This window comes from Mustela nivalis, assembly GCF_964662115.1.
Source record: "Mustela nivalis genome assembly, chromosome: 7".
NCBI classification, from domain to species: domain Eukaryota; kingdom Metazoa; phylum Chordata; class Mammalia; order Carnivora; family Mustelidae; genus Mustela; species Mustela nivalis.
Genome location: NC_139026.1, coordinates 52,907,373 through 52,928,378, shown reverse-complemented (window position 1 = coordinate 52,928,378; position 21,006 = coordinate 52,907,373). Strand labels below are relative to the sequence as shown.

The following is a 21,006-nucleotide window of genomic DNA, read 5'->3' as shown; positions in this document are numbered from 1 at the left end:
GTAAATCATTGATATAACCAATGAATGACTTAAAGATATAAATTTTTAAAAACATAATACAGCTTCATACATGAAATCTTCAAGGAATATATAGCTCTATTTTTGTTCATATGTATGCTGTAAAATTCATGAGTAGATTTTAAAGTGATGATGTACCATAATATGTGTGTGGATAGATAAATAGATGATGGATGATAGATAGATGATTGAAATAGATACACTTGACAAAAATGCCAGGCATCATTATTCTAAGTATTTTCCATGTAGTATCTCGTTTGACCATTGCAACATTCCTATAGGTAAGTATAATTTACTCTTAATTTTACAGAAGAACTGAGCAACAGAGCTAAATAGCTTTCTCAAAATCATGTAATAACTGCACTTGAACCTATACAGAACGAATAATGTGTGTGTGTGTGTGTATGTGTGTGTGTGTGTAATTACTATTAATGATTTGACTTTTTATAAAAATGAGAAGTGAGATAATTCCAAGAAATAGTAAGGAGTGTTTTAATAAGATGAACATTTTTTTCTGTGAGTTCCACACAATATGGCACACAGGACATTTTTATTATTTGTGGACAAAAATATTCTGCCAATTTTATGATACTCTTATGCAAACATGCTTTTGGATGATTTTCCATTTTTAATGATGTGTTCACTTTTATCTCGATCTGAACTGATAAGACTGATTACTCACCGCTTCTCCTTGGATTAAATGAATGTGTTGATTGTCAGTTGTTTTGCTCCTGTTATACAGAAAGCTTGCTCGGCTTTTTGTGATCCACGTCTGTAAGTCCTTCTAGTTATTTTCTTCGATTTGGATCAATCACCACAGTTGCCATGGTCACCCCAGAGCAGCATGATGGCAGGCATGATAACTGGAAACCCAGGACAAGTAAGTTCTTTTGGGTGAGGGAGAAAAAAACAAACCAAATACAGGAAAGCCTAATAATGCTGACCTCATAAGGAGGAAAACTACTAAAGTTTATGAGGCAGAGAAAGCACTTCTGTAAAACAATGCAAAATTTAGGAGAAGGTATGGAATTTTGTTTCTGTTAGAGTATAAGCTTGTATGTATGAAGATATTCGAGGTGAATTTTATGGTGTGTGCATTACACCCCAATAAATTTTTAAATGTACTTTTACAGCAAAGAGAACTTATTTACCACAGTTTTACCCAATCCTGTAACCAAGATTGCTTTCTCTGTCTCAACCAGCACAGACCAAGGATGGATAGAAATAGCTAATATCTTGCTGAAGTGAATGAAGATGTTTCTAAATGTTTGTGCTTGGGTCAACTTGACTTTCAGAATCATTAGGTGTCCAGTGTCTTTTGTTGTTTCCCCAGCATCATCTTGATATTATAGGAAATAGACATAGAGAAAATCTGGAAGTGGCTTGAAGATAAAGAGGCTGAAAGGGGCTTTTGAAGAAGTGTAAAGATTGAGTCTAGCAGAAATTACTATACTAGAATATTTTTAATGATATCTCTGTTTTACAAGACAATTTCAATTTTGAGAAATTTTAATTAGAAGACTTTCTTTAGTAAATATATGTAATGCCATGGTTATTCACTTAGGAGTGGTTCAAGTGCTAAATTTATTTTGTTTATTTTTATTTAAATTTTTATAAAATATTTTATTGTGTGGTTTTTTTTTTTTTTTTTACCACAATAAAATAAATTCAGTCTTTCTCTCCATCATGGATTTTGAGTACTCATCACATACACTCAGGAGGCCTAGGTGGCTTTTGGGTTGTAGAACATGCAATAATTGTCCAAAGGCCAGATGGAAGAAAGCAAAAGCAAAAAGCAAACAGTTTCCTCAAATGCATTTTGTATTTTGTCTGCTTACACTGCTGCATCTCCCAACTGCAAGCCTGGAGCCTTACCACTCACTCACCATTCATGCACACACATATACGCACACGCACATAGAGTAGCCTTGGATCTCCACAAGGGGTTCTAGCAGTGCTTCCTGTAATTTCTCAAGTCTGTGTGTCTTTCCCTCACTTTTGTATTTTCCCTAGTTTTTTTTTTTTTTTTTTAATTTATTTGACAGACAGAGACCACAAGTAGGCAGAGAGGCAGGCAGAGAGAGGAGGAAGCAGGCTCCCTGCTTGAGCAGAGAGCCCTATGCGGGGCTCGATCCCAGGACCGTGGGATCATGACCTGAGCTGAAGGCAGAGGCTTTAATCCACTGAGCCACCCAGGCACCCTCTCTAGGTTTTTTTTTTTTGTTTTTTTTTTTTGTTTTTTTTTTTTAAGGGTGGAAGCAGATATCTGTGGACTGTTATTTTTTTGTACACTAAAGAATTTGTTCAAGGATGAATTAATAGAATGATTTTTCATATCAGAATTTGTATCCTCATGCCACTGAATAAGTCTCTTTGATATCATTGAAAAATAAAAAAAATTAGGTTTTTAAAAAGTTTAGAGGTGTGGTGTATAAGGGAGTCCTGGATAGAGTGAAGTGTAAGGGATGGATGTACTAGCAGTAGCCGAAGAAAAAAATCTCATAAGTGAAGAAAAATATGAGCATACACAATGCTGAGCAGAAAGGTTAAAAAAATTTTTCATAATTTGATGACTTATACTAAATTTCAAAACATCAAGAATAAAGAGAAAATCTTGAAAGGCCTCAAAAAACCACACAAGCCAAATGAACTTCGAGATAGTGAAAATCCTTCTCCGAATGGCAGGTCGCTCATCAGCAACAGCAGCTGCATAAAGAGAATAGAACAAATTCTTCACATTGATAAAGGAGAAAATGCTTAAATTCAGGCTTTTAATTCAGTTTATCAGATGTTGGGGGAAATTTTTCAGATGTAAAAATTTAACGTAATTGCTACTCATAGACCCTCTCTAAATGAATTTCTCAGAAAGTAGAATCAAACAAAAATACAAAATGCAGCAAGTTTTAACTAGATGTGCTCTGGCTTGCTTGTAAAACGAGACCTGCTGTCAACTCCACCGGAACTAAAGCCCTGCAGAACTCTCTTGTTGGGAAATATTGGGTACTCAGGGCTTTGCACTGGTCTTCTGGAGGAGGGCCCACTGCACTGGGACTGAGGCAAGTGTGACTGAAAAGGGCAGTTCCATCAGAATGCAGGGGTGTGGAGCTTGGTGTAAGGAAGTTAGGCAACCAGTGTTGGTACTGCATTGCTTCTTATAGGTGGCTCTGTGTTGGGTTTTGGGGTTTGTTTTTTTTTGTTGTTGTTTTTAATTTTATTTTTTCATGTTCCAAGATTCATTGTTTACACACCACTGAGTTTATACTAAGGTGTGGGTAGGTAACTGGCAACAGCCAGCTCCTTTGTTCCGGGAGATGCATTCTCATGAATGTTGCCTCTCAGGGATGAGTTCCAAGAAGTGTGAATAATCTTCCCTTTGTGTGCCCCTGGAATTCTTGAGATCATAGTTTCCATGCTGTCTGCCCCCAGATTATTTGCCTGCCTCCTCTTCAGGAGCAGCACAGTACCCTGGGCTGTATTCCAGCCAAGCCAGCGGACCTTTAAAACTCCAGGCTTTAAGCTCGGCTCATTGCAAGAATTCGTAAAATTCAGCCTCTCTGATTTTGCAAGCCAGTGTCTTTGGGGAAATGTTCTTATGCAATCCCCTGTGTGCTCCTCTCTCTCTTGTCCTTCTCTACCACCACATCTCTCTCCCCTTCATGGCACCCATGATCTATTTCTCCTCTAAAACACATATCTGACCTTCTTCGATGTGGCCATCCTCTGTCCTTTTACTTACGGAGTTTTGTCATGAGCACGGCATGCAGGTACACACATGAGTTGTGTCTTTCCACAATGTCGACTTTATTCAATCATAAAGCAAAGCTAATCACAATTATAAAGCAGGTTCAGGATTTCAAATTCAATGACATTTCACTGTGTGATTAAACTCGGCTCCTTACACAGCACACAGAGCAGAACATAGGATAAACCAGACAAAAAACAATATAATGAAAGGGTATAGGAAGTTGATAAACTAAACACAATGTCCGTCTATGGGTGCACAGTTGAGATGAGACTTACCTGGTTTGAGTCAACTCTTGGCACTTACTGCTTTTTATGTTCAAGCAGGGAAGAATCTCACTTCGTTGAGATCAGTCAGGTGGAGCCTTCAGCAGCTGAAGTTGCCTTTTTAAGTGGTCACATGGAGAAGTCATGTCTGCTGAGTCTGACAGTGTGCTGCAAAAATTCTCTCCTTTTTAAGCGGATTTAATTGGTCTTAGGCCTCTGCAGACCTGTTTTTTATCAATTCTGGACTGTCTATTGATGCTGGTCCCAGCGATATCTCATAGATGTTGCACCTTTTTTTTTTTTTTCTTAAGATTTTATTTATTTATTTGACAGACAGAGATCACAAGTAGGCAGAGAGGCAGGCAGAGAGAGGGTGGAAGCAGACTCCTTGCTGAGTAGAGAGCCCGATGTAGGGCTCCATCCCAGGATCCTGGGATCATGGCCTGAGCCGAAGGCAGAGGCTTTAACCCACTGAGCCACCCAGGCGCCCCTCATAGATGCTGTACCTTTAAGTACTTGTGTCACAGGTTGTCATAGGTCATCATCTGCTTAACATGAGAGACTTCATTTTGCTCTCTACAAGTTTGTTCTGTCAGTCTTCAGGTAGACTTATAGGGTATTTAAGATAATTTGATAGTTCTTTAATTGTGTTCATGGGATGAGAGGACACTTGGGTCTTCCTACTCTGCCATCTTTCTGCCTCCCCAAGTCCTTTCTTCTGACATTTAAATGTGTGGATGGAAAACATTCTTTCTACATCTGCCAATAATTTGTCAAACAAAAAGATCTTAATCACTGCTAAAATTATTATTTTTTAAAGATTTTATTATTTATTTGACAGACAGAGATCACAAGTGGAGAGGCAAGCGGGGAAGGGGGTGCAGAGGGGAGGGAAGGAGGCAGGCTCCTTGCTGAGCAGAGAGTCGGACACCGGGCTTGATCCCAGATCAAGAGCTGAGCGAAAAGCAGAGGCTTAAGCCACTGAGCCACCCAGGCAGCCCTAAAATTATTACTGTTTTTCTTTTTCTTCACCTCATAACATTTCCATGAGTGCCAAATCCCCTCTCTAATTCATTCTGCTTACCACAAATTACTGCTTTTATCTTGGCATTTCTTGCTTAAATGCATTAAATTTCCCGCTATTGCTTAAGAATAAAGAAAATGATTTATCTTACATGTTTCTTCTGTCAAATGACCTTATGACTTTTCTTTCTCCCCATCTTTGATTTTTTGTTGATTTGTGTATCTTTCATAGCCATTTGTCTGATCATAACCCTTTTGTTGAATGTTATACTTTCTTGACTACAATCCACCATTCACACTATTTCTACCTTTGAGATAACCTTGCCTTTCCTCCCTCCTTTCAACCAGTCTAAGTGATCTTTTCCACCGTTCCTCCTCTGAACAGCTACAGTGGTCATTGGTACTTTCCATCTTTGCATTTTATAAGGCCATTGTATCCTTTATTACTTTATGATATATATGCTTTTTTTAAAACTCTTTTTTTTTTAAGATTTTATTTATTTTACAGAGAGAGAGAGATCACAAGTAGGCAGAGAGGCAGGCAGAGAGAGAGGGGGAAGCAGGATCCTCAATAGGCAGAGAGCCCGATGCAGGCCTTGATCCCAGGACCCTGAGATCATGACCTGAGCCAAAGGCAGAGGCTTAACCCACTGAGCCATCCAGGCACCCAATATAGATGCTTTTAATGAGATATTTAAAATTGATTATTATGAAGGAGAATAAATGAAAATATTCAGGCAGGGTTTCTCTGCAAATTTTACAGTAGATATTTATTTATTTTTCAGTTTGCAAGTTGGAAAAATGCTGGATGTTATACCTTTGTATGTGCATCATACTTCTCATAGTGGTCATTCTTGTGATAGCAGGTGAGTGGCTGAGCTCATAAACTTTCTATGATTCTTTGTGCCCATTAGGGTCAATCCTTCAAAACTAATCCTAGATCTCTCGATTCTGAAGTAACAAAAAGCTCTTATAGAGACAAATTCTCAGGTTCCTACTAGTTTGGCAGGTTTTACCATACTCCTTGTCTCTCTCAAAAATACTCTTTTTTAAAAGATTTTATTTATTTGTTTGACAGAGGGAGAGAGAGAGAGAGAGAGAGAACACAAGTAGAGGGCGTGGCAGAGAGAGAGGATGAGGACCCCAGGATCATGACCTGAGCTGAAGGCAGAGGCTTTACTGACTAAGCCACCCAGGCACCCCTCTCAAAAATGCTCTTGGGTCTTCTCTTGATACCAGCCATTCTGACTGGGATGAGGTGATATTTCATTATGGTTTTGATTTGAGTTTCCCTAATGATTAGCGATGTTGAGCATTCTTTTATTGTCTGTTAGCCATCTGCATGTCTTCTTTGGAAAAATATCTATTCAGGTCCTCTCTTCATTTTTTAATTGGATTATTTGGGGGTTTGTGTTATAAGTTATTTGTATATTTTGGATATTAACTCCTTATTGGATATATCATTTGTAAATGAATACATAAAGAAGACATGATATATAAACATAATGGAATATTATTCAGACATTAAAAGAATGAAATCTTGCCATTGTGACAACATGGATAGAGCTAAGGGTATTGTGTGAGGTGAAGCAAGACAAAGAAATATGCCATATTACTTCAATTATATGTAGAATCTAACAAGTAAAATAAAATAAACAAAAAACAGACTCAGACTCAAAAATACAGAGAACAAACTGGTGGTTTCCAGAGGGAGGGGGTTGAGGGAATGAGCAAAATAGGTGAAAGGCATTAAGAGGTACAAATTTCTAGTTATAAAATAGATAAGTTACAGAGATTAAAAATTCAGCATCAGGAATATAGTCAAGAATATAATAACTTTGTAAGGTGACATATGGTAACTATATTTATCACGGTGAGCATTTTGTAATATATAAAATTGACAAATCACTATGTTGCATACCTGAAATTAATATATTTATGCTTCAATTTAAAAAGAAAATTAAAAACTAGCTCTGGTGGCTTAGTCAGTAGAGCAAGCAACTTGATCTCTGAGTCATGAGTTTGAACCTCACATTGGGTGTAGAGATCGCTTAACAAAAAACAAAAACTAAATATCCTAAATCTCACATTACAGTTATGTTCCCAAATTTATAGACGTTCTTAATCTTTAAGTATAGTAATAATAAATTCTAAATTGACCACCAGATAACAACAGCAATAGTTATGTTTTTTAATGGAGCATACTTTGCAACAGTTGAAGAACCAATGCTAATTATACTATATTTATTTTATTTAATTCTCACAAAAACAAGAACAACTATAATTATGAAATCCATTTACAGGCAAAGAAATAGAAGCCAGAGTGAGTAAGTTGCCTCTCACAAATAACAAATTCCAGAGCCAGAATTGAGACTCTTCTTGTTTGGCTGGCTCTAATTCCTCGTATTTTAGCCACCTTGCAATAAAGCCTATATAGCTGCAGTATCTCTTTGCTCTTATTTCTCTTGGATTAAGATTAAGTTATATTATTAATAGTTGTTCCATGATATATGTATTATGTTAAAAGAAAAAAAATGAAATAAAGGCACAAGTGATTTGTGGCGATTTTGTCTATTGGAGTAGATATGTAAAAATGAAGATACTAATTTTCTTCTGGACATTAATGGCTCATTTTGTGAAAATAATTCAAAGATGGGTTTTAAAATTCCTGATCCATGTAATAGTCTCAGAATTTTATTTTCCATATGCATGTTTCACTTAATATAACACTTAAGTTGGCACTTACATTAAAATAACATTTAGCACTCTTGATTTTTATTTTCTTTGTCATTCACAGAGTACCAGTACTGTTCTTGCATATAGCTTTTTCTGTCATTATAGCGTCCTTGGAGCTCAATGTTATTGATATTTAAATATCTAGTAGTTAAATAATTATATTATTATTATTATTATTTTAGTGACCTCTATACCCCATGTGGGATGGGAACTCATGACTCAGAGATCAAGAGTCCCAAGCACTTTTGAACTGAGCCAGCAGGTGCCCCAGAGTTTAAATATTTATAAAGAAGTGTTTCTATAAGAAACCTTTAGATACATTCATTAATTAATTTAAAAAATTGAAACACAATATATTTCATTGCCTAGGTATGGTAGCCTGGATCTGCTTTCAAATATGTATATATATTTAAGTATATATAAATATATATATATATTTATTTATATTTAAATAAATAAATAAAACATTATATATTATACATCATGGCAAATGAGGAGAAAAGGCCTTGGAGTTGACCTGACAGTTGAACATTTACTTGGTTCTTTGCTAGTTACATTACCTTGTTCAAACACTTGGAGGGTAAGGACTTTATCTTATTCTGATTACTCAACACCTAATGAAACCTTGAAAAAGAAAATTTTTAAAACACTCTATGCAGAAATCAGTTCCTCATGATTCCAGCTTCTTTGGCACTGAATATTGGTGAAGTAGAACAAATGTTTTACTAACTCATATTCCAATGATTTGTTGTCATGTACAGTGAGTTTTACTTCCCTATCTTGGATGACCTTTCTTGTCTATAAGCATTTTATTTCTCAAGGTAAAGGTGAGCTTTCTTACCCCAGTCTGTGAGGCCTAATTTGTATTTATGTCTCTAGGACTTTTGTCAGTTGTTAAATTTTATACATTGTTTTTGGGAGGATGTCAGTATAGACTATGAGAGGCCAGTAGTTCGATTCTTCAAAGTAGAAGCCAGGGAAATTGGATAAACTATGGACTGCCCAACCATTAAGTGGTTTTCCTTACAGACAGCTGAACTGAATTTGTCCATCATCCTATGAGTGAAGTTAATTTTACAGACTGCAAACCACAGGAGTAAAAGTAAACCTGATTCATCAGAATGAAAGAAATACTCTTTAACTTACTTTTTAATCTGATAATTTCTTTCTTTTTTCAATATTTCCAGTATTTTTCAAATGTCCCAAAACTGTGGAGTGTTCAGGTGAATGGATTGGAGTAAGAAAGAAGTGTTTCTATTTTTCCAGTAATACCAAAAATTGGACAGCCAGTGAACAATTTTGCCTTTCACAGGGATCAGAACTTGCTCATATTGATACACAAGAGGATATGGTAAGAAAAGGGGAAAGTTCTTAACCATTTCAGAGCTTAAGTTTGTACAAAGAGAATAAAAATGATAAAAGTGAATATGAAAATATATGTCAGACAGTGTTCTAAGTGTAACTATAAAACTCATGTAAACTAACCAGTGCCTATGAAGTACATATGAAAATACCTGTATTTTATAGCTGAAGACAGTGTGGCACAGAGATATAATGTAACATAGCCATTGTCTCACAGCCAGAACTTGTTGAACTGGGATTTGAACTTAGTCAAATTAGCTGGTGATGTTATGTCATTAATAATAATGCATGCTGTTTATATAGCTAAGTGACTTTATTTGATGTTCTTAAATTATTAAATGGGTAGTTTTTAATACCTTTAAATTTTTATTCTGCCAAGAATGGCCTGGAAAAATTAAAACCAAAAAATAGATATGGCTCTTAGAATTTAGGCTGAGTATCCGAGAGAAATAGCAGTTTGAAGAACATAAGACCATGGACAGAAGTGAAAAAACACGAAGAAGAGGGACTTGGGCTCTAGGAACACTGGATGAGAGAATATGTGTCTTTATAAAGAGAGATGACTAAACTCTATATAGCAAGGAGCCAAGAGAAGAGAAATGAAATCTATCATTCAATATATTTTTATTGCAATAAATCATAATCATCCAGAAGTTAGTTTGTTTTCTGATTATATGAGAAAACCTAAAGAAGCAATAACATTCTTATTTTGGTATCTCCTCAAAGGACAGTTAGGTGATCCTTGAACAAAACAGGCTTGAACTGTACAGGTCCACTTAAATGCAGATTATTTTCAGCAAACAGTACAGCACTGTAAGTGTATTTTCTCTTCCTTGTGATTTTCTGAACAACATTTTGTTTTTTCTAGTTTACTACTTTATTGTAAGAAAGCAGTATATAATATATATAGCATACAAAATATGGGTTAATTGCTTATCTTAGCAATAATGCTTTGTGTCAATAGTAAGCTATTAGTAGTTGAATTTGGGGGGAATCAAGAGTTATGCTTAGGTTTTCAACTGCATGGCAGCATTGTTCAAGGATCAAATGTAGTTTATGACCGAATTTTCCTATTTTTAGCAGTTGTTATACTTTCTATTAAACACTTTCCCCCTGAAATACCTCCTCTGTGACTTTTGAGAGAGGACCTGTTCATAAAACAAAATGGAAACATTAGTTCTCTGTCACTCTTACAAACGTTCTGTATCAGTTCCTAGAGAAAATGCTCAGCTCCTGATTTTGTCATCAAAACACACACAAACATCTTATCAGTTTATAGTCTCCGTCATTCACTCTGTGACTAAAACATACTGTTTGCCCAGTTTGGAGGAAATTAATTCAAATACGTTTTCCTCATCAGTTTCTCATTTGAGAGATAGAAATTACCCCTAAAGATAATTTGAGACAGTGCAGTTCAGAAAATTGCAATGACTTGATGAAAGTCACTCTATTGCTTACAGATTTTTAAGAAGTGAAAGAGCAAAGTGAAAATCTTTCTGATAAACTAACCTAATATCCCTACCAGTTGCTGAAGAAGCATTAGGTCATGCAGATTAGGATGTAAATCATAAGGATAGGAAGGTTGGGATGAGAAGTGTGTTCAGCAATGTGATCTAAAATATTATGTAATGGATAATACCCTGATTTTTGTGAAAGGAGTTTTTGAGGAGACACGCAGGAACTTTTATGCACTGGATTGGATTGAACAGAAAACAAGGAGAATCTTGGAAATGGACAAATGGTACCATATTCAACCCTTGGTGAGTTTCAATTTTAGTAGGAAAGGTTTTATTCTGGTATGCAAACATTTTAAATAATTTTAAGTGCATTATTATAAAGAAATCTTTCTATTATCTATGTGCAATTACCTTTCTTAGTCTTCACCCTGAGACATGTGCCCTTTCACATCGAAACATACCTTAGAGCAACCTATCTTCCTTCTACTTTAAGTGATACACAGTGAAATTTTTCTTCTGTTTTATTTTTGTTTCTTATTTCATTTTTTTAAATTTATTTTTTATTTATTTTCAGCATAACAGTATTCATTATTTTTTGCACCACACCCAGTGCTCCATGCAATCCGTGCCCTCTATAGTACCCACCACTTGGTACCCCGACCTCCCACCCCCCGCCCCTTCAAAACCCTCAGATCATTTTTTCAGAGTCCATAGTCTCTCATGGTTCACCTCCCCTTCCAATTTCCCCCAACTCCCTTCTCCTCTCTATCTCATTTTATTTTTATTGCCAAAGTCTTGCTAATAAACACTTCTTTCACTAATTCAAATTCAATTTTTTTTTTCAAATTTCAAGCCAAACCACATGTATTACTTGCATTTTCTTTTTTTAGAGAAAGTGCAAGTATCTTATTTATTCGTTTATTTGACAGAGAAAAAGTAAAAGCAAGGGAAGTAGCAGAGGGAGAGGGAGAAGCAAGCTCCCCATGGAGCAGAGAGCGAAATGTAGGGCTTGATCCCAGGACCCTGGGATCATGACCTGAGATGAAAGCAGATGTTTGAGCAACTGAGCTACCCAGTTGCCCCTACTCGCACCTTTATTAAACGAGTTTATTTATACAGGATCTCTTCTTTTTTTATTGTGTTATGCTAGGCACCATACATTATATCATTAGGTTTTTTTAACTTAATTAATTTATTTTCAGCATAACAGTATTCAGTATTTTTTCACCACACCCAGTGCTCCATGCAATCCGTGCCTTCTATAATACCCACCACCTGGTACCCCAACCTCCCACACCCCCGCCACTTCAAACCCCTCAGATTGTTTTTCAGGGTCCATAGTCTCTCATGATTTACCTCCCCTTACAATTTACCCCAACTCCCTTCTCCTCTCTAACTCCCCATGTCCTCCATGCTATTTGTTATGCTCCACAAATAAGTGTATCATTAGTTTTTGATGTAGTTAGTGTTCCATGATTCATTGTATGCCTATAACACTCAGTGCTCCATGCAATCCATGCCACAAGATCTCTGTTTTAAAAAGTGACCACATTGTTGTCTTTAACTTTCCGTAAGTCCATTGTAAACCATATTATTTATTTATTTAACTGTTACTGAGTAATGTTGTTTTCTCACTTGCATACTATTATAACTGAAAATAAACCTGTGTGACTTTTCTTTTCTATCCACATACTCCTGCCTTAATATTTCATCAACTGCTAGATAAACAGTGGGAACCAATTAAAAAATATTAAAATATGTGAGATAAGATAAATTACACTTACTGTGAACAAAGGAAAAACTGCATAAACAGCAAATCCATAAAATTAATATAGCGATTAGTCTCTTCGATTTCTATCTCAGTACATTTTTCAAATGCATCAAATGAATATAAATCTTATTTCTTACTTCCAGAAAGGAGCATTGGCTGAAAATATGCCAGAAAACTGCTTTAAAGAAACTCCAGAGATCTTTCAATTTAGCAAACACAGTCTCTCCTGATAGATGGATGAAAATAGATATAGATAGATAAATAAATATAGACATTGACTTATATCTATATTCATGGTTTATCCATGTCCATCTATACCTATAGCTGACTTTCTATTTATTGTTCTAAATAATGTTACAGTTTATACTAAGAATTATAATTAAATACCTACATTTAGTCTTCCATTTCTTTGATGTATCAGATGTTTTTTTGTGTAGCATATGGTGATGAGTGACCATGGAGCTCAATGTTTTGTGTAAAATGTTTCAGAGTACTTGAATCTCAATTTTATTCTTGAGTACAGCTGTAAGTGGTTCTCAAACTAATTTTAATGGTTCTTTTCAGGTTTGAAATTAGTGGGAATGGATCCTTTGCTTTTCTGAATGCTGATGGAGTCCATAGTTCTAGGGGATTTATTGATATTAAGTGGATTTGCAGCAAACCTCAATTTTAATTGAGCAAAAAAACTGGAAAATGACTATCACACTTCACAGATAAAGAAAAGGCCTAGGTAGGTAATAGTTCTCACTAGTTATGCTGTTGAATACTGAATTTTGCAGATTTTAAACAAAGGAATTAAAAACTGTTGAATGAAAGAACCTCATCAAATCAAGACACACAACTGCCCATTATAAGCACAAATCAGGAAACTTCTACTAAAGAGAAGCAAATAAAGTAATGACAAATAATTAGATGACCTGCAACTGCAATAATGATTTTAAGCAAATTTGAAGAGATCTATGTTGATAGACCAGCCAACATTTACTTAGCTTAAGAGTTAGAGAAATATATGTGTTCCAAATGTGTAAATATTACAAAATACTAACAATAATAACTTTGGCGAAAAGAAATGCTACAAGAGAATAACCTATGAAAAGACATTCACTTCAATGACATAAAAACAAGGAAAAACCCACCCATAAGGATCCTAACTCTATCAGTAAAAATCACTGATAAATGATCAGAATTATATATTAAATTATAAAGCTCACTCAAAGCAATCTACAGATTCAATCCAATCTTCATCAAAATACCAATGGCATATTTCACAGAATTAGAACCAAGAATCTTAAAATTTGTATGGGATCACAAAAGACTCCAAAGCAATCTTGAGGAAGAAGAAAAAAAAAAAAAAAAAGCTGGAGGCATCCCACTCTCTGATTTCAAACTATGCTACCGAGCTGTAGTAATCAAAATAGTATGGTACTGGCACAAAAACAGATTCATGGATCAATGAAATAGAATAGACACCCCAGAAATAAAACCCACACTTATATGTCAATTAACCTCTGACAAAGGAGGTATAAATATAAAATGGGGAAAAGACAGTCATTTCAATAAATAGTGTTGAAAAAACTGGACACTAAATGCCAAGGAATGAAACTGACCACTATCTTACACCATAAACAAAAATAAATTCAAATTGACTGAAAGGCTTTACTATAAGACCTGAAACCATAAAACTCTTAGAAGAAAACAGAGATGGTAAGCCATTTGAAATCAGAATTTTTTTTTTTTTTTGGACCAGTGTCCTCAGACAAAGCAACAAAAGCTAAAATAAACAAATGAGATTACTCAAACTTAGAGATCTTTTGCACAGTGAAGAAAAACATTAATAACAAAATGAAAAGATATCTTGAAGGAGTCAAGATGGCGGAGAAGTAGCAAGCTGAGACTGCTTCAGCTAGCCGGAGATCAGCTAGATAGCTTATCTAAAGATTGCAAACACCTGAAAATCCATCGGCAGATCGAAGAGAAGAAGAACAGCAATTCTGGAAACAGAAAAACAACCACTTTCTGAAAGGTAGGACCGGCGGAGAAGTGAATCCAAAGCGACGGGAAGATAGACCCCGGGGGGAGGGGCCGGCTCCCGGCAAGCGGCGGAGCAACTGCGCACAAAATCAGGACTTTTAAAAGTCTGTTCCACTGAGGGACATCAGTCCAGAGGCTAAACCGGGGCGAAGCCCACGCGGGGTCAGCGTGGCCTCAGGTCCCGCAGGGTCACAGAAGGATCGGGGGTGTCTGAGTGTCGCAGAGCTTGCGGGTATTGGAACGGGAAAGCCGGCTACAGAAAGAGAGCCGACAGTAAGCTCACAGCTCGGTGTTACCTTGAACCGATCGCAGGCTCGGTGAGCTCGGAGCGCGGCCGGAGGTCAGGCAGACGGGAGTAACTGGGCGCTGTTCTCTGAGGGCGCACTGAGGAGTGGGGCCCTGGGCTCTCGGCTCCTCCGGGCCGGAGACCAGGAGGCCGCCATTTGTGTTCCCGTCCTCCGGAACTCTACGGAAAGCGCTCAGGGAACAAAAGCTCCTGAAAGCAAACCCAAGCGGATTACTCACCCCGGCCCCGGGTAAGGGCGGTGTAATTCCGCCTGGGGCAAAGACACTTGAGAATCACTACAACAGGCCCCTCCCCCAGAAGATCAACAAGAAATCCAGCCGAGACCAAGTTCACCTACCAAGGAGTGCGGTTTCAATACCAAGGAGAGCAGCAGAATTCCAGAGGAGGAGAAAGCCAAGCACGGAACTCATGGCTTTTTTCCTGTGATTTTTTTTTTTTGTCTTGCAGTTAATTTAATTTTTTCTTTTTCATTTTTTTTTTTCTTTTTTTCTTTTTCTTCTCGCCTTCGGGTAAAATTTTTTTTTTTTAACTGTTACCTTTTTCTTTTTTAACGATTTTTTACTAGTTTATCTAATATATATATTTTTTCTTTTTTACATTTCTCTCAGGTGTTTTCTTTTTTTAAAAAAATTTTTTTTTCTTTTCTTTTTTTTTCTTTCTTCCTTTTTGAACGTCTTTTTATTCCCTTTCTCCCCACTCACGATTTTGGATCTCTTCTAATTTAGTTAAAGCATATTTTCCTGGGGTTGTTGCCACCCTTTTAGTATTTTACTTGCCCCTTCATTTACTCTTATCTGGCCAAAATGACAAGACGTAAAAATTCAACGCAAAAAAAAGAACAAGAGACAGTACCAAAGGCTAGGGACCTAATCAATACAGACATCGGTAATATGTCAGATCTAGAGTTCAGAATGACAATTCTCAAGGTTCTAGCCGGGCTCGAAAAAGGCATGGAAGATATTAGAGAAACCCTCTCGAGAGATATAAAAGCCCTTTCTGGAGAAATAAAAGAACTAAAATCTAACCAAGTTGAAATCAAAAAAGCTATTAATGAGGTGCAATCAAAAATGGAGGCTCTCACTGCTAGGATAAATGAGGCAGAAGAAAGAATTAGTGATATAGAAGACCAAATGACAGAGAATAAAGAAGCTGAGCAAAAGAGGGACAAACAGCTACTGGACCACGAGGGGAGAATTCGAGAGATAAGTGACACCATAAGACAAAACAACATTAGAATAATTGGGATTCCAGAAGAAGAAGAAAGAGAGAGGGGAGCAGAAGGTATACTGGAGAGAATTATTGGGGAGAATTTCCCCAATACGGCAAAGGGAACGAGCATCAAAATTCAGGAGGTTCAGAGAACGCCCCTCAAAATCAATAAGAATAGGCCCACACCCCGTCACCTAATAGTAAAATTTACAAGTCTCAGTGACAAAGAGAAAATCCTGAAAGCAGCCCGGGAAAAGAAGTCTGTAACATACAATGGTAAAAATATTAGATTGGCAGCTGACTTATCCACAGAGACCTGGCAGGCCAGAAAGAGCTGGCATGATATTTTTAGAGCACTAAACGAGAAAAACATGCAGCCCAGAATACTATATCCAGCTAGGCTATCATTGAAAATAGAAGGAGAGATTAAAAGCTTCCAGGACAAACAACAACTGAAAGAATTTGCAAATACCAAACCAGCTCTCCAGGAAATATTGAAAGGGGTCCTCTAAGCAAAGAGAGAGCCTACAAGTGGTAGATCAGAAAGGAACAGAGACCATATACAATAACAGTCACCTTACAGGCAATACAATGGCACTAAATTCATATCTCTCAATAGTTACCCTGAATGTGAATGGGCTAAATGCCCCTGTCAAAAGACACAGGGTATCAGAATGGATAAAAAAACAAAACCCATCTATATGTTGCCTCCAAGAAACTCATTTTAAGCCCGAAGACACCTCCAGATTTAAAGTGAGGGGGTGGAAAAGAATTTACCATGCTAATGGACATCAGAAGAAAGCAGGAGTGGCAATCCTTATATCAGATCAATTAGATTTTAAGCCAAAGACTATAATAAGAGATGAGGAAGGACACTATATCATACTCAAAGGGTCTGTCCAACAAGAAGATTTAACAATTTTAAATATCTATGCCCCCAACGTGGGAGCAGCCAACTATATAAACCAATGAATAACAAAATCAACGAAACACATCAACAATAATACAATAATAGTAGGGGACTTTAACACTCCCCTCACTGAAATGGACAGGTCATCCAAGCTAAAGATCAGCAAGGAAATAAAGGCCTTAAACAACACACTGGACCAGATGGACATCACAGATATATTCAGAACATTTCATCCCAAAGCAACAGAATACACATTCTTCTTTAGTGCACATGGAACATTCTCCAGAATAGATCACATCCTCGGTCCTAAATCAGGACTCAACCGGTATCAAAAGATTGGGATCATTCCCTGCATATTTTCAGACCACAATGCTCTAAAGCTAGAACTCAACCACAAAAGGAAGTTTGGAAAGAACCCAAATACATGGAGACTAAACAGCATCCTTCTAAAGAATGAATGGGTCAACCGGGAAATTAAAGAAGAATTGAAAAAAATCATGGAAACAAATGATAATGAAAATACAATGGTTCAAAATCTGTGGGACACAATAAAGGCAGTCCTGAGAGGAAAATATATAGCGGTACAAGCCTTTCTCAAGAAACAAGAAAGGTCTCAGGTACACAACCTAACCCTACACCTCAAGGAGCTGGAGAAAGAACAAGAAAGAAACCCTAAGCCCAGCAGGAGAAGAGAAATCATAAAGATCAGAGCAGAAATCAATGAAATAGAAACCAAAAAAACAATAGAAAAAATCAACGAAAGTAGGAGCTGGTTTTTTGAAAGAATTAATAAAATTGATAAACCCCTGGCCCGACTTATCAAAAAGAAAAGAGAAAGGACCCAAATAAATAAAATCATGAATGAAAGAGGAGAGATCACAACTAACACCAAAGAAATACAAACTATTATAAGAACATACTATGAGCAACTCTACGGCAATAAATTTGACAATCTGGAAGAAATGGATGCATTCCTAGAAACATATAAACTACCACAACTGAACCAGGAAGAAATAGAAAGCCTGAACAGACCCATAACCAGTAAGGAGATTGAAACAGTCATTAAAAATCTCCAAACAAACAAAAGCCCAGGGCCAGACGGCTTCCCGGGGGAATTCTACCAAACATTTAAAGAACTAATTCCTATTCTCCTGAAACTGTTCCAAAAAATAGAAATGGAAGGAAAACTTCCAAACTCATTTTATGAGGCCAGCATCACCTTGATCCCAAAACCAGACAAGGATCCCACCAAAAAAGAGAGCTATAGACCGATATCCTTGATGAACACAGATGCAAAAATACTCAACAAAATACTAGCCAATAGGATTCAAAAGTACATTAAAAAGATTATTCACCACGACCAAGTGGGATTTATTCCAGGGCTGCAAGGTTGGTTCAACATCCACAAATCAGTCAATGTGATACAACACATCAATAAAAGAAAGAACAAGAATCATATGATACTCTCAATAGATGCTGAAAAAGCATTTGACAAAGTACAGCATCCCTTCCTGATCAAAACTCTTCAAAGTGTAGGGATAGAGGGCACATACCTCAATATCATCAAAGCCATCTATGAAAAACCCACCGCAAATATCATTCTCAATGGAGAAAAACTGAAAGCTTTTCCACTAAGGTCAGGAACACGGCAGGGATGTCCATTATCACCACTGCTATTCAACATAGTACTAGAGGTCCTAGCCTCAGCAATCAGACAACAAAAGGAAATTAAAGGCATCCAAATCGGCAAAGAAGAAGTCAAATTATCACTCTTCGCAGATGATATGATAATATATGTGGAAAACCCAAAAGACTCCACTCCAAAACTGCTAGAACTTATACAGGAATTCAGTAAAGTGTCAGGATATAAAATCAATGCACAGAAATCAGCTGCATTTCTCTACACCAACAGCAAGACAGAAGAAAGAGATATTAAGGAGTCAATCCCATTTACAATTGCATCCAAAACCATAAGATACCTAGGAATAAACCTAACCAAAGAGACACAGAATCTATACTCAGAAAACTATAAAGTACTCATGAAAGAAATTGAGGAAGACACAAAGAAATGGAAAAATGTTCCATGCTCCTGGATTGGAAGAATAAATATTGTGAAAATGTCTATGCTACCTAAAGCAATCTACACATTTAATGCAATTCCTATCAAAGTACCATTCATCTTTTTCAAAGAAATGGAACAAATAATGCTAAAATTTATATGGAACCAGAAAAGACCTCGAATAGCCAAAGGGATATTGAAAAAGAAAGCCAACGTTGGTGGCATCACAATTCCGGACTCTAAGCTCTATTACAAAGCTGTCATCATCAAGACAGCATGGTACTGGCACAAAAACAGACACATAGATCAATGGAACAGAATAGAGAGCCCAGAAATAGACCCTCAAATCTATGGTCAACTCATCTTCGACAAAGCAGGAAAGAATGTCCAATGGAAAAAAGACAGCCTCTTCAATAAATGGTGCTGGGAAAATTGGACAGCCACATGCAGAAAAATGAATTTGGACCATTTCCTTACACCACACACAAAAATAGACTCAAAATGGATGAAGGACCTCAATGTGCAAAAGGAATCCATCAAAATCCTTGAGGAGAACACAGGCAGCAACCTCTTCGACCTCTGCCGCAGCAACATCTTCCTAGGAACAACGCAAAAGGCAAGGGAAGCAAGGGAAAAAATGAACTATTGGGATTTCATTAAGATCAAAAGCTTTTGCACAGCAAAGGAAACAGTTAACAAAATCAAAAGACAACTGACAGAATGGGAGAAGATATTTGCAAACGACATATCAGATAAAGGACTAGTGTCCAGAATCTATAAAGAACTTAGCAAACTCAACACCCAAAGAACAAATAATCCAATCAAGAAATGGGCAGAGGACATGAACAGACATTTCTGCAAAGAAGACATCCAGATGGCCAACAGACATATGAAAAAGTGCTCCATATCACTCGGCATCAGGGAAATACAAATCAAAACCACAATGAGATATCACCTCACACCAGTCAGAATGGCTAAAATCAACAAGTCAGGAAATGACAGATGCTGGCGAGGATGTGGAGAAAGGGGAACCCTCCTACACTGTTGGTGGGAATGCAAGCTGGTGCAGCCACTCTGGAAAACAGCATGGAGGTTCCTCAGAATGTTGAAAATAGAACTGCCCTATGACCCAGCAATTGCACTATTGGGTATTTACCCTAAAGATACAAATGTAGTGATCCAAAGGGGCACATGCACCCGAATGTTTATAGCAGCAATGTCCACAATAGCCAAACTATGGAAAGAACCTAGATGTCCATCAACAGATGAATGGATCAAGAAGATGTGGTATATATACACAATGGAATACTATGCAGCCATCAAAAGAAATGAAATCTTGCCATTTGCGACAACATGGATGGAACTAGAGCGTATCATGCTTAGCGAAATAAGTCAAGCAGAGAAAGACAACTATCATATGATCTCCCTGATATGAGGAAGTGGTGATGCAACATGGAGGCTTAAGTGGGTAGGAGAAGAATAAATGAAACAAGATGGGATTGGGAGGGAGACAAACCATAAGTGACTCTTAATCTCACAAAACAAACTGAGGGTTGCTGGGGGGAGGGGGTTTGGGAGAAGGGGGTGGGATTATGGACATTGGGGAGGGTATGTGCTTTGGTGAGTGCTGTGAAGTGTGTAAACCTGGTGATTCACAGACCTGTACCCCTGGGGATAAAAATATATGTTTATAAAAAAAAAAAAAAAAAAAAAAAAAAAAGAAATAATCTTTCAAAATGAGGAAATAAAACTGATTTTTAATCCACCTGATAGCCCCAAATAATCTTTTGTTGCTACTTTGTCTTGTTTTGTTTGCTTTGTTGTTGTTTATGACTTCCTTCTTTAGCCTGTCTGCCTTTAAGAACCTTTTTTTTTTTCCCTGTAGCTCACTGAAGCTCCTTTTTACTTGCTAGATGGGGGTGCTACCAGTTCATCAATCATTGAATAAAGCCAACGAGATCTTCAGATTTACTTGGTCAATTTTTGGTTTTTAATAATAAAGAAAAGAAATAAATTTACATTCCACTTAAAGAAAAATAAAGGCAATATTTCGTGGTTTAAATATTTTGTGTTAAAATTTTAACAACCACATAAATTTAATCCAAATCTTTATTT

The 21,006-nt window shown here is 36.8% G+C and overlaps 2 protein-coding genes across 2 annotated transcripts in view; one reads left to right on the top strand and one right to left on the bottom strand.

Annotated features, from left to right (window-relative positions):
- CLEC12A (C-type lectin domain family 12 member A) overlaps positions 1 to 20,832 on the bottom strand; it is a gene marked incomplete at its 5' end in the record, with an annotated part of 46,096 nt that extends 25,264 nt beyond the window's left edge. The window contains 2 exons of the mRNA XM_082742423.1: positions 14,703 to 14,977; positions 20,798 to 20,832. Coding sequence (XP_082598549.1) covers positions 14,703 to 14,977; positions 20,798 to 20,832 — 310 coding nt within the window. The remainder of the gene's footprint in view (positions 1 to 14,702; positions 14,978 to 20,797) is intronic.
- On the top strand, positions 707 to 20,953 carry LOC309868467 (C-type lectin domain family 2 member A-like). The gene is made up of 6 exons (XM_082738369.1): positions 707 to 898; positions 5,835 to 5,915; positions 8,973 to 9,136; positions 10,804 to 10,907; positions 12,940 to 13,105; positions 20,777 to 20,953. Exons 1-5 carry the CDS (start codon positions 844 to 846, stop codon positions 13,046 to 13,048), a joined length of 513 nt encoding a protein of 170 aa, XP_082594495.1. The 5' UTR covers positions 707 to 843; the 3' UTR covers positions 13,049 to 13,105; positions 20,777 to 20,953.
- Positions 20,954 to 21,006: the final 53 nt, after the last annotated feature.